At 41.3% G+C, this 14595-nt stretch overlaps 1 protein-coding gene across 6 annotated transcripts in view; it reads left to right on the top strand.

The window, feature by feature from the left end:
* LOC135212056 (heparan sulfate 2-O-sulfotransferase pipe-like) overlaps positions 1 to 14595 on the top strand; it is a 441937-nt gene that overhangs the window by 426166 nt on the left and 1176 nt on the right. For all 6 annotated transcript variants that reach the window (XM_064245393.1, XM_064245391.1, XM_064245392.1 and 3 more), the window contains 3 exons: positions 4950 to 5095; positions 8512 to 8641; positions 11782 to 11942. In XM_064245393.1, coding sequence (XP_064101463.1) covers positions 4950 to 5095; positions 8512 to 8641; positions 11782 to 11942 — 437 coding nt within the window. The remainder of the gene's footprint in view (positions 1 to 4949; positions 5096 to 8511; positions 8642 to 11781; positions 11943 to 14595) is intronic.

The following is a 14595-nucleotide window of genomic DNA, read 5'->3' as shown; positions in this document are numbered from 1 at the left end:
AAAGCCCTCCCTCCTCCCCACAGATGGACGGGGCGGCTAAACGAATTGTCAAGCAAAGCAAAGCTCAGTAGTACCGGGGATCCCCGAAAGTGGGCGGGGTTGTATCACCATACACGTCAGCAGCGCCAATTAGCGCCGAGAAATTTGGAATTTCGACTGCCGTAAGGTAAGAATCGTATAGCTATGTAATTGTTCGGTAAGTATGTGTGAAACCCCCTTATTTTATAATAAAAACTACCATAGTTTCAATGCTGTTTACCGTAGGTAACATTATTAAAGGATTCTAACGCAGCGGAACTCTATATTATATAATGCTTCATGCTTACGAAAGCATGGCTTATTAGAGTACATGCTTAGTGAGCAAAGATGAATGTAGTAGAGAATTCACTTTAAGACTACGGTAGGTCAAGTCTTAAGGACATACCGAGGTTAACTACAGAATTCCTAGTATCCTTACAAAGTTTTCCTAGATTAAATGCTGTTTACCACAATGTGACAGTATTATAAAGGATTCTAATACGGCAGAGCACGATATAATATAATTCTCTCATCCTTTCGAGAAACGCACACAACCTTTTTAGAATCGGATATTGCTCAAGAGAAGATGGGTGAGTCGGATGGTAAACATTCTCTTAGTGCAGAAGTTGTTCCCTGAAATGGACTATACTACGTATATAAAAGTTTTTTCCTACTAAGACGGAATTAACATGTGAAGGATGTCGGGTACCATAAAAAGGCCACAGATGTTTCGGCACATAACCTAAAAGAAACTAGAAGGAAGCGCCAGCCTGGCGCAAAGCATCGAAGCGCCAGCCTGGCGCAATGCTCCAGAAGCACCATCCAAGATATTTTCTCATTTTAGCGAGTTTATTAACCTAAGAGTCCAGTAGCCTCTCGGACAGCAGCTCGGTAACGGGAAGATTCGTTCCTGATTTCGTTACCCAATTTAACGGAAAGGGTCGGAATGATGAATTATTTATTTTAATCACTTAGCCCAATTCCACGACTCTCTCATATCGCAAAGAGCATCGAGAATCTCATTTTTCGCCCCTGTTCGCGTTAACAGAAGAGAACCTATTTGGGTTTGGGAACAGACACGGAACGTAACGATCCTTAAGAGGTTCGATGCAAGATTTTGCATGTCCGTGAGAACCTTCTCGATCGAAGATAATAACTGTTGACGTATGTCTAACATTTATTGAAAAGAGTTGTGAGAACCTGCGGAAAGTCCGTCTTCATAGATCTCTTCGCAAGGTAGAGACGACAGGCTTCCTATAGACTGCTTCCTTTTCCTCGAACCAAGAGAGGTAGCAATATACGACATCTTTAATTTAAAGAAGGGGAATAAACTTTAGTCTTTTTTCCCTAGTTATAAATTCTTAAACAGATATTAAGATAAATGGGCATCAAAGGAAGAGAGGATGAATGCCTCATTTTGGACTTAGAGAGGTTGGATTCACAGAAGTCACGTTCTTCTCACAGCATGTTTCGTAAGGCTTTTCCAAGAGTATCTGGATATTCTATCAGAATCTATTATAAATAGACCTGAAAAACCTCTCCACTCTGCGTCTGTCCGCGTGCAGGGACTGCCAGAAGTGGACATGAATGAGAGGATTTTTCAAGGTAAATGACAATAGTCATGGCTAAGACATAGAATTGCTGCAGATCGTGCTAGATGGAATGAGGAAACTGTCCTCTTCCGATATCTCTGTGAACCACATAGCAGGTTTTTTTCTTCACTTTCAGAGGGAAGAATCACCTATGTATATATCTGCTATCAAAGAACGCAGTAAAAGGCTATACTCTGTCTCTACAAGGGGAATTAGAGATAACAGAGGATTAAGATCTTCAGGATCTTATACGATACCGCAATTCGACAAGAGTAGGATTGCATGTACTTTGAATGGATCTTTTTGTGGCCACAGATTCCGTGTTCCGACAAAATGGAGCTGCTCCTCATCAAACTTCTTTGAGAAAGTTTATGAAGGAATTCTTTGTTTCTCTTAGCCCTAAACGACCAAGAAGACAAGTGAATTTTTTGTGCATTGGAATCTCGCATCAGATTCAATGGAGACTCGGCAATGGGTTCTTGCCAGCATAGTATGTCTGGCAAAAGAACTAAAACCCTCTATTCCTGACGCAACGCTTTCAGATAGAAGTTTCGTTGCCCAGGCAGGGTACTTACATTTTCATCTACAGAAGAAGAGATGGTTTTAAACGTTTATTGCCTACAGAGTCTTCGGGGTGCGATGAGGGCTCGAAATGCTTCCCAGAAGGTATTCAGCAGGATACAATAAGAGCTAGAAATCAGGGTTCCGCCCAATTTCAGCTCGGAGTCTCCTTTGACTTCCAGACTCCTTCCCTTCCTTCGGGCAAGGATAGGGAATGATTCGTGCAACGAGGAACCTCATCAACATGTAAGAAGAGATCTCGTTAGCAAAGGAAGTATTCACGAAGGATCTCCTCGGCCAGGAGGAAGACTCTTCTCTCTCGTATTGTTAGATATCCTGTCGTCTACTGGATGTAGCTTGACTAAATCACCTCCCCTTGCCAGGGGCCAAAAGCTCAAAGGGGAAGAATTTCTTCCACCCTTCTCGAGTCTCCTGATAAACTATGTGGTTGTTCAGGACTCTCGGACAATGTAGCGCCAGCCAGGCGCCAAATGCCAATACAGGCGAAAAACGCCAGAGGCGGACAGTTCCAAGGAACTCTGTCATGGTCGGATACTGAGAAGGAGCGGGCCTCCAACCTGGCGCAAATCCGCCAGAGGCGAACAAATCGGACTGATATAAGAGTGTCCGATGTGGACATCGCCAGACAGCCTAGAGACTCTTCCAAGCTCGAAGCTCCAGCAAGTGTGGAGGAGCCAAGCCAGGCGCGAGGCGCCAGCCAGGCTCTAGGAGCCAGCCAGGCTCTAGAAGCCAGCCAGGCGCCATCCAGGTGCCAGGCTCCTTCAAGGCTAGGCTCCAGTCAGGATTGAGGATCCATCCAGGCGCAAGGCTCCTTCCAGTAAAGAGAAACCTAAAGCTCTGTCATGTAAGATGGCTAGTTCATTGATATGATACAGGTAAGGCTCTGCCATGTAAGTGGGTCAGCCCCCATTGGCACTATCCGGATAAGGCTCTGTCGTGTAAGCGGGCTACCCCCATTGACTGATCCAGAAGGTTGTCAGTCATAGGTTTCCCTACCGTCGCTGAAACTCTTGAGGCATGCAGACTCATAGAACAGTAATCATGAAGTCTTCTGCCAGGCTCCAGGCGCCTTCCAGGCGCGAGGCGCTAGCCAGGAGGGAGGAGCCAATCAGGTGCCAGCCAAGGGGAGGCGCGAGGCCCGCCATCCAGGCGCGGAGGCGCCATCCATGGCGCGAGGCGCCATCCAGGCGCAGGGCTCCAGCCAGGCTCTAGGCGCCATTCAGGCGCAAGGCTCCAGCCAGGCGCGAGGCGCTAGACAGGCGCTAGGCTCCACCTGCCAGGCACGAAGCGCTAGCCAAGCTCCAGGCTTCACCAGAAGAGATCTATATCAAAGAACGCCCTGGCCTTCTTTGAGACAATGTGATCTCCTAAGCACTTGATAAGTGCATTGATGATTCCTTCAAACAGCTGAGAATTAAAAGCGCATGAAGTGCGAGCTTTTCCGAATTCTTGTTCTTTCCTTAACAATATGTCATAAGGACATATTAGCTGTCACAATACGGGAGATGCAACTCTGTGTTGACTTCCCACTATCCGAAGGATGTCAAGATAACCTACGAGAGATCCTTCTCTCTTGGTTGATACTTGTCCTGCGGATACATTGCTGGGATAGGAGCCGATACTGATACTTAACTAGTGAGTTTAAATTTTATTTAACGTCGTGTTTTTTCTTTGGGTTGTTTGAAAGGAGTTTGGGGATAACTCTTTTCAACTTAAGCACTAAAAACTCGTGCTAGGATCAGGTGATCGGGATCGGTGTTGTGCTCCTTAATTATGCCACTAGGCATAGGCATATTGTCATGTAAGAGGCTCTGTCGAGTAAATGGATAAGACCCCATCGACAGACCCACAAGAACTCTTAGCCATAGGTCACATCCTCGCTGAGGCTCTTGAGGCGAAGCAGATTCCTAGGCATTAGCCATGGAATCTTCCGCCTGAAAAGTAGGAACCAAGGTTTATTTATTTTATTACCTACAACGTATGTTGTTACCTGTCTATTCAGTAAATAGTTGTCTCTTACTCACCACCAAGGGTGTCAATCAGCTAAGTATATATCTGCCGGGGAAGTTGCATGTACAAAAATGATATGTTAGAATACAATAAAGTTTTGTACATACTTACCCGGCAGATATATACGATGAATGGCCACCCAGCCTCCCCTCAGGAGACAGGTGGAAGAGAAAATCTGGTTCTAGAACGGGAATGGTTCCTATTCCTGCCACCCAGCGGCAGGGGGGTAGATCACCTGACCTACCTGCAGCGTGTGCCGCGAAATTCGAATTTCTGTCGGACGTCAGAGACATAAGCTAAGTATATATCTGCCGGGTAAGTATGTACAAAACTTTATTGTATTCTAACAATATCATATTCACTGATTGATATTTTTATGTAAAAAAAAAACAAGTGTAACAATGTACACATGAAGATGACAAAGAAAATAAACAATAAACACTATACATGAATAAACAGGCACTCCAAAATTGACTGGCAGCAGCAAATTTTCATTATACATGGAATAACTTGGATCTGTAGGCTGTTAAGTACAATTTAGATATATGAAATTGGAAAATATAAATACTATTAAGGTAAATTTCACTGTCCCTTGTCATTGATGTTCAACATTTACTTGTCATTTACATGCTTTATACTTTGATAAGTACTGTGGTCCTCAACATAAAATTTTTAGGAAACTTTTAAAGTTAAGCAGTACAGTATAACAATTTCAAAGGTTTCAGTGATTTAATTATTTCCTTGCAGTGCATATGTAACACTGCGTCCAGCTTACATAACCATGGTAAGAGACCCTGTGGAAAAATTTATTTCATATTTTCGCTTCAAGAGAGTTGACCAACAGAGGGTTAAGATGGAGATGACTTGGAGGGAAAGAGAAAAACCTGGTGCAAGTAAGTTAGATCAGCAATATTATTATTATTATTATTATTAGTACTTAGGAAGCAGACCCTCTCTCAAGCATACTTTATAAAAGTAATGGCTACTTCAGCAGCATTACACTTGTAGAGATTCTTCTCTATTTTCCGAATAGCGGCTTTTCCGTGCTACTTATACAGGCTAGTAGAGCGCCTATGGAGGTCATGATCAAATACAGAGTCAAAATTGGTGTATATATTTGAATTTTACAGATAAACTATGATACCATAGTTATCAAAGTCATTAATGATAGATGAGATATATATATATATATATATATATATATATATATATATATATATATATATATATATATATATATATATATATATATATATATAATATATATATATATATATATATATATATATATGTCTCTCTCTATCTCTCTCTCTCTCTCTCTCTCTCTCTCTATCTCTCTCTCTCTCTCTCTCTTTCTTGAAGCAAGCGAGCTTTCGTCTGGAGCTGCCAGACATCCTCGGGCTGGGAAGCTAGGGTGGACTGATCTTGAAACGGTGTCCGTCCTCGTTTATATTTGGAGTTGACAGCAGGGGGTCTGCCCCATGCTGATCTACTATTGGCTGGTGGCGGTAGGTCTTCGTTTTCATTGGTGGCTTGGACCGGGTCTCAAGCCACTTTCCATGCGTTGATGGTTGCGATATTGTAAGTCCTGCAGCCGCCTAGACCTCCTTAGCGGCGCGGTTACGTCGATGGGCGTTTCGCTATGCTGCGGGACGTCACGGCTAACTTGATTATGATTGGCTGCAGGAGTATCTCGTTCGGGGGGGCGTTGTCTTCCGTGGAGTTGTCGTGCTCGGTGGTGTCATTGTTGGTGGCAGGTCTTCTCATACTCGTAGGGAGGAGAAATTCTTCCTGCGTCGTATTTAGTGTAGGTTTTACTTGCTAGCGGTACATCTGTCCTCGGTGGGTGGAGAAAGGGGCCACCGAGGACAGATGTACCGCCAAAAGGACGGCGTAGCGATGGGCTCCCCACTGGGGTACTCTTCGCTAACTTTTACATGGGAACCGTGGAGGAACGAGTCTTCGCTAGGATGCAGCAACCCGCAGATATGGACGATATATCGACGACATCTTTGTTCAAGTCGCGCCGAGAATGAGGTAGAAGCCCTCCGTCAGGCATTTCAGCAGTGCAGCGTGCTGAATTACACGGTTGAATACAGCACCGACGATCGGCTCCCCTTTCTCGACGTCCTTGTGAGTAAGACGGAAGACGGCCTCCGTACTTCCGTCTACACAAAGAAAACCAACCTAGGACTTTGCCTCAATGGTGACAGAGAGTGCCCCGCCAGATTCAAAGCTACGACCGTCAGGGCCTTCATCAGGAGAGCCCTCTCCACTGCTCGACCTGGCAGGACACTCATCAGGAACTCGACCGCGCCTCCCAGTACTCGTAAATAACGGGTATTCAAATAAATAATAAGCAGAGAAGTCCGTACAGCCCTGGAGAAATGGTACGGTAGTGAGAGCCCGCAACCCCGCCCCCAGGATAATATCAAGCTGTATTATAAAGCCTTCATGAGTTCACATTACCGTGAAGAAGAGGACTCAGTCAAAAAAATTATTTCTGAAATGTTTCCCTCCCCGCCCGACGACACCAAAAATATCGACTTAATTAGCTATACTACCAAAGAATCGGAGGACGTGCGACCTTATTATGAAAAATAACCACTCTCCCACGGTACGAGACCCCCTGAAGCAGACGCATGTGGTGTACCAGTATACATGCCCAGTCTGCGGTTGCAGCGGCGCCTACGTTGGTATGACTACCATGCGCCTGTCGAAGAGACTCTCATGCCACGCCCAAGAGGGGGCTATCAAAAATCACGCACGCACCAAACATCAAGAGGCCATCTCCCGGGATGTGATCATCCAAAACACGAAGATCATCGGGAAGGCCCCTGATGCCCGTCGGTTACGCCTGCTGGAGGCGCTTCTCATCCAGCAAGTAAAACCTACACTAAATACGACGCAGGAAGAATTTCTCCTCCCTACGAGTATGAGAAGACCTGCCACCAACAATGACACCACCAGCACGACAACTCCACGGAAGACAACGCCCCCGAACGAGATACTCCTGCAGCCAATCATAATCAAGTTAGCCGTGACGTCCCGCAGCATAGCGAAACGCCCATCGACGTAACCGCGCCGCTAAGGAGGTCTAGGCGGCTGCAGGACTTACAATTCGCCAAACCATCAAACGGCATGGAAAGTGGCTTGAGACCCGGTCCAAGCCACCAATGAAAACGAAAGACCTACCGCCACCAGCCAATAGTAGATCAGCATGGGGCAGACCCCCTGCTGTCAACTCCAAATAATAAAAAACGAGGACGGACACCGTTTCAAGATCAGTCCACCCTCAGCTTCCCAGCCCGAGGATGTCTGGCAGCTCCCGACGAAAGCTCGCTTGCTTCAAGAAAGAGAGAGAGAGAGAGAGAGAGATAGAGAGACATATATATATATATATATATAATATATATATATATATATATATATATATATATCGTTAATGACTTTGATAACTATGGTATCATAGTTTATCTGTAAAATTCAAATATATACACCAATTTTGACTCTGTATTTGATCATGACCTCCATAGGCGCTCTACTAGCCTGTCTAAGTAGCACGGAAAAAGCCGCTATTCGGAAATAGAGAAGAATCTCTACAAGTGTAATGCTGCTGAGTAGCCATTACTTTTAATAAAGTATATTATTATTATTATTATTATTATTATTATTATTATATAACTTGATAATATTTTAAGGCTAGTGTCTGACCTGTAATTGTAAATTATTACTTTTGCACAAAGTTTATAAAATTTTTTGATAATTTGTATATTTGTTACCAAAATTTTATTGGTATTTTATTTGTTTGGAAAATACTGTACAAACTTCATAATGTGTTACCGCATATTATCAGAAAATAACACCAGCTATCTGGAATTTGATTATTCAGACTACTGTGTTTCTTAGATATTTTTATAATTTTCAGTGTGAAACCAAGCACCAAGGTTGTTTGCTTTCATGTAAATGTTATGAAGTATTCTTGCCATGGAAATGTTTTGTTCACTCGTAATCTTGAATAATAGACTGAAATGAAGTGCCCTGAAAAAACATAAAAATCTGTTTCTTAACGGTGAGGTTATCTGAGCAAGCAAAACAGGCCGTGTAAGATCATGGGGGCTACTTTAAGAATGAAAATTAAATAAATAATTAGGTTGGAAAATAGTTATAAAAGTACTTGCCTATTGTCAAGATCATGGGGGCTACTTTAAGAATGAAAATTAAATAAATAATTAGATTGGAAAATAGTTATAAAAGTACTTACCTATTGTCTTATCCTCATTAAATAAATTTTATTTCTTTTCTATAGGTCGTTCATGGTACTGGAAAAAATTGGAGGAGTGTGTACTCAATGAAGACCCCGAATGTTCCATGAAAGAGGGTACTGATGATTTTCTGTCTGCTGTTCCTTTCATCTGTGGTCAGCATTCATATTGCTTGTAAGTTATTAATGAGCCTTTTTCAGTAATTTAATTAAAACATACTGTGTAAAGATGAAAACTGGTTTCCTTTTACTGTCACTGTTCCTGATCACATTTTATGAATGTTTCTTAATCATAAAGCAAAAGTAACAGCAACCAAACTGAACTTTCTATAAAAAAATTAATTAAACAGAACTTTACAGTATTGGAATACATATATTGTACTCTATAATTTATACTCCGTTTAATTATGAACTGTTTTATACTGGTAACCAATAACAGTTCTTAGATCTAGTATCAAAGAAAGCCTACCCAGCTTTTCAGTACTTTTCAAAAGTAGATGTAACAACTTATGTAAGTGCCTTGTTTCAGGTTGTGCTATTTCAACTATTATAGCTTGTGCAATGCCCAGATAGTTCCCAGTACATGGAGTAAATAATGTTTATTACTATATGGCTTTAGCTTTTCTGAATCTGTTGATAACTCATGATCCAGTACTTCTGTTATTGGACACTTCAGACAAAGACTTGGGGAGTGCACTTGTTGGGTGCTCATGTAAAATGAGTTTGGGACGGTCAAGGAGGACAAGTGCATCTTCTTCTTATACCTATGGGCAGTTTCTTCAAACTAAGGAATCAGGAAGAAACATAGTTGAATCCTCCTTATCTGATAACAGTAGAAATCTGCAGCATCATGGTTCACTTACTTTGATGCGTGTACAGGAACCTTCAGGAAGTTTAGTTGGATGCCATATTACCAATGTACTATTCTCAAGAGCTTGAACAAATGAACATCGAATGTTAGAAAACTCTCGAATGATTCTTATCCCTCCATTTTGCTGCAGTGAGAGTAGTTTCCAGATCACTTGATCTGCATCATGATCAACCCCAAGGCTCTTCCCATTTGGAAGGGACTCCTAAAGGAGCTACACCTCCAATTTCATAAGTCATTCAATGATTACACCTTCACACATGGAGGTTATCTTGTGTAATCTCAAGAGAGAATGACCTGGAGGTAGCTGCAGTGGCTATCACCACCCCTTGCAGGTTCTTTACCACTGATCCTTACCATGGAAATCTTGTGTAGTTTGTTGCTTGATATGATGAACTGGGTTCTCATCCACTCGAAGCCTCTGTTCTTATGCTAGCCTACTTGTTTATGCATCCAAAAAACTGTAAAAAGCTCTTTCTCTATCTCCAGTCTTCCTACACCATAGCTTAAACTTGCGGAACATTTTTTATTTTGCCCAGTTTGTTTGGACTGGCCACCTTATGAGTCCTTAGTGGATGCTCCTTTCCTGGAATAAACCAACAGTATTCCTGGTTTCCCTTGCTGTTTCCAAGCAAGTCATTCTAACCATTGGTCTTTAGTGGGCCTTCCTTTTGTTCTCAGGATTCAGTCTTTTAGTTAATGTGGCTCATTCTTACTTTTTCACTATTCCTCCCTTGCCTTCCTCTTATGCTGGAGATACCTATCAGTGAACTTTGGGGGGCCATCAGGATGTATCTCCAACAGACTGCATCCTTCTGGTCTTTCTTTCCCCCCTGTTCATTCATTCACATAAGTCATCTAGTTTTAAGAAGTTTAATTCATACAGTATTGACTTCATTAGGGTATTACACAAGATTATTTAAATGTTTTACAGGAGGATATCATATAATTAGGATTGCAAAGTATAGATGGAATATGAAATATTCAAGGATTGAAGGCTTAAGAAGAGGTAGAACGTTTCTTTTGCCGTGGAAACATAATGGGGTGTGAAGCAGGTACTACTGAGTGTACCAAAAGCTAGCGTAGGCATTGCTAGACTAACACTCATACAGTTCTCGGCTAGCCCATCCTCCGAAAGCCCACCTCAGCAAGAAATTCTCTCCTGCTATATTATATACCCTTTCACCTAAACAATTTTGCAAAGGAAATGGTGATAAGATGTTTAAATTTACTGCAGTAGCGAACAATAGACTACAAGTTTGCTATTAGGCGAAAATGGTGAAAAAATTACATCCGAAAGCCCATCGCCGCGAGAAATTCTCTCCTGCTGTATTATACCCTTTCACTTAAACAATTTTACAAAGGAAATGGTGATAAGAGTTTAAATTTGCTGCAGTAGCAAACAATAGACTGCGAGTTCGCTATTAAGCGGAAATGGTGAAAACTTACATCAGAACTTTCTTAATAAACAATAAATACTAATCCTGCAAGAAGTCCCTTGCAGAAATAAAATTAAGCCAAAATCAGTTTGGTAATGAATGCAATGTTTACACTATTACGGTACTCAAAGATGGTAGCTAATGCAGTTTACCCTACTACGCTACTCAAAGATGGTAGCTAATGCAATGTTTACACATCATTACACTACTTGTCTATCAAATATCGGTTCGACATACCAATGTTTACAGTATAGTTTGCTGCTCGGCAAGGGATAGTTAATCAATTATTACTGCAATTCTGCTTTAAGTAAAACCGAACTATTGATGTACTAATCCATTAAGAAACAACAAAACTAGGAAAAACTCATCCTGAATCTTTCTGCTGAAGCTACTAGTTTCGGTTTGGATACCAAAGTCTAGTAAATAACTGGCAAAAAATTAACAACTGCTGCCGACAATGTTATCACCAGGAATCTCAGAAACAGAATTGGTATTGTCTGCCGAGTTGTTCTTAACCCTCTTGTTAAGAGGCGAGACTGGGGTCACCTACACAGAAGACAGAATATTGATGTTGCTACTGCAAAATTTGAATCTAAACTGCTGCAAATAAATTAAACTAATAGCTATGTAATTTCGTACTTGGTAAGTTACCTATATGAAAATAGATATTAAAACTAATGATAATGATGGTATAGTAATAAAAAATGAAGTAATGCAGTGACCTTGTCTTTTTTATGATCTTGGAGGTAAGTTCAGGTCTAATTCATTTCTGGTTCACAAAGAATTCTGTACATAGGATTAAAGTTGTATTCGTGGAATAAGTATTTTGCATTTGGACAGGTTAATGGTTTCTTAACAGGTGTCAAAGATGTTATGATGCAATAATATTCTCAAAAAAATTTTTTTTTCTCACATTGCTCATTGACCTTTCAGAATTCTGTTTCTGTTCCCAAAGAACTTTAAAATTCTGTATAACACATTACTATGGCCTTGATTCTATTGTTTCAGAAAGCGTGGAGAACCATATGCATTGCAGAAAGCCAAATTTCATGCAGAATATGAATACTCTGTCATTGGAATAACAGAAGAATGGAATACTACCCTTGGTGTTTTAGAACAGTATCTTCCTGCTTTCTTCAATGGTGCAAGGCAACGTTATTTTAGTTCAGGTGAAGTACATTACAGAACAGATTTTTTATAGCATATTTTTTCATAACGGTGCACGTGCGCAACATGCACACATCAAAAATTCTAAGAAATTTAAATTTCATTTACTTTGTACCATTTTATCCTCTTTATGTTGAATTTATCTTTTTTATGTTTAAGACTTTTTTGCCATTATTCTCTTCACATAATGATCCAGCCACTCTATAAGTGAACCAGAACACTTTTGATGAAATTTGAATATTCCACTGGTACCTGTTGTATTCATGCTATTATTTTTGTGTAATTTTGCAATAAAAATGAAAGAAATAAGTATAGTAGTTACAAAACAAAATCAGGTAACCATAAATAGATAGTAATTTTTTATGACAGTTTCCTCTTATTCTTTGACCTGCAAATTTTTATGACAGTTTTCTCTTATTCTTTGGCCTGCTAAAGTATTTGTTTCACAAAAGCCTGTAAGTTTCTCATTCAGTTTGGTCACAAACAGATAGAGTAAGAGATAACTCCCTATGTCGAACAGTCTTTTTGCTACCTAGGGATGTAGAGGCCACTCCATATCACCTGACCTTGGAGACCAAGTTGGTCTGCTAGCATATTTGAGATGCCCAGAGCTGACAGCTCTACCGACGGGCAAACTGCCCAGCGTTCAAAGACAGACCATGTTGTCATGAGCTTCTATGCCTGGTTGGTGACCAACTTCCACCTCATATACATATGAGTTGCCAGATTTCACAGATTCCTTGCTTTACATTATTTGATTGTTTGTAACCAGTTTCCAGCTGGTGCAAGAGGAGTATTCTAATGTTAAGAACCTCAGGTTTGTTAGCTATGAAAAATATAAATTAATTAAAAAAATTTCCTGACATGGTAACCGAGTTAGCCACACAGCTAACATTTCCAAAACACTGATGCATAAGACGAGTTCCTTCATCCACTACCCAGACTAAGACTCCCCTTTAAGCCAAATCCCCCATCCTCTCTTCAAGGCATCTGAGAATAGGAGCATATCTAAAGGAGAAGTGGACAAGGGAACTATTTTCAGGAGTTTTCTGTCATCTAACCACCATCATAGGTCTTTCCTGACCTCCTGGTTCAGTGGGAGGGGTCTCTCAAATGCCCATTTTGAAGAGCTATTGATAGCATGAAGTCTCATCTCTAACTATAGCTAACACAGAGCAGGCCATTTCCATCTTGAAATGAGACTTTTATATATATTCAAGAAGCTGATTACCAGTATCCCTCCTCTGATTGCTCTCCACACTAGGAACAATTAGCTGTGGAATCTGCGAGATGGACAGGTCACAACCACCAGCATATTTCTCCATCTTGACTTGTTCTGCCAAAGTAAAAGCTTTTTGGGGAAATTGGATGGGAGGAAGGGAATGGAATTGGGTTGTTTGGACCCAAAGCGTTTTACATCCTCGACCATCATCATCACTCACATGTCCATTATGAGACATCCCAGAAGATTCCGGAGACAACTGAGTGGAAGGCAATTGTGAACTCGAGCGGTGCTTTATCATCCTTATGTTGATCCCTTTCCTTAAAGAACTCCACCAAGATATATGCCATGAACGACATTCCAGGCACGGATTAGCAACAGTACAAAAGTGCACACGAACCCTACTACAAGTCGAATGGGGGATCAGTAACACAATTAGTAAAAAACCTGGGACATTAAAATCCCTAAACTCCTGGACATATACGTTGAAGGGGATTTGAACCCTTGGAGGAATCTATGATTACAGGACAGACACACACACTAAAAAAGCAAAGAAATAACGGGCAAACAAGGCGACCAGCTTGGGAAGGAGTGTAATGTGTCTACTCTCTAAGGTGGTTAAAGAAAGACTGATGCGTCACAAGGTCCTAAGCTTGGTCGGTGACCAACTTCCACCTTGTTGACCTACGGGTTGCCAGATGTCACAGATTCCTTACTTAACAATCTTTGATTGTTTTTAACCAATTTCCAGCTGGCACTAGATTATCCTATTGTTAATACTGAAGGTTTGTTCTGCGTATGAACACTGTGGTTTCGCCTTCTCAAAGAAGCGGTGCTGGAAGAGGGGGGTAGTGAATGTTCTGGAAGGAATCAGCATGTGGTCACTGCTAGACAAAAGTTCCCTTCTTAAGGTGAGTTTACACTAAGGCTTCACAGTGTGCTACATACATAATACTCATCACCAACTCCTCCCAAATACTTGTTAGCCACACCTACTGAACTGCTCATTAGGACTAATGTGTCACTCCACATCTCTAACTCATCAAGGCAAGCTTGATGGCTGAAGCCTGACCCAGACTATCCGCCGACGACGAATCAATAGTAACCTTTCAGCTGTTATCCAGTTCTCTATTATACTGTAATCACCATGGAGTGGAAGTGAGAAGAAATCTTGTTTCATTGAGTATTATCAACATCTATGGAATGTAAAATTAACATATAAAAATAGAGATATATGTGGCTGTCAGGAAAATAATGCTACCGCTCACAGCACTCGTGTGATGTAGAGGCAATACACACTGACATCACTGAGGTAGGCAGGCATATGCTGGCAGAGGTGAATTAAGAGGAACACTGTGAAGCCTAGTGTAAACTCTGCTTTAGGCTTCCTCCTCCTTTTCCTGTAATGTTCTCATTGAGATGGCCATTCAGCA

This window comes from Macrobrachium nipponense, chromosome 40 (genome assembly GCF_015104395.2).
Source record: "Macrobrachium nipponense isolate FS-2020 chromosome 40, ASM1510439v2, whole genome shotgun sequence".
Classification (NCBI taxonomy): Eukaryota; Metazoa; Arthropoda; class Malacostraca; order Decapoda; family Palaemonidae; genus Macrobrachium; species Macrobrachium nipponense.
Note: the sequence above shows the minus strand (reverse complement) of the source record. Positions and strands in the feature narration are given on the sequence as shown.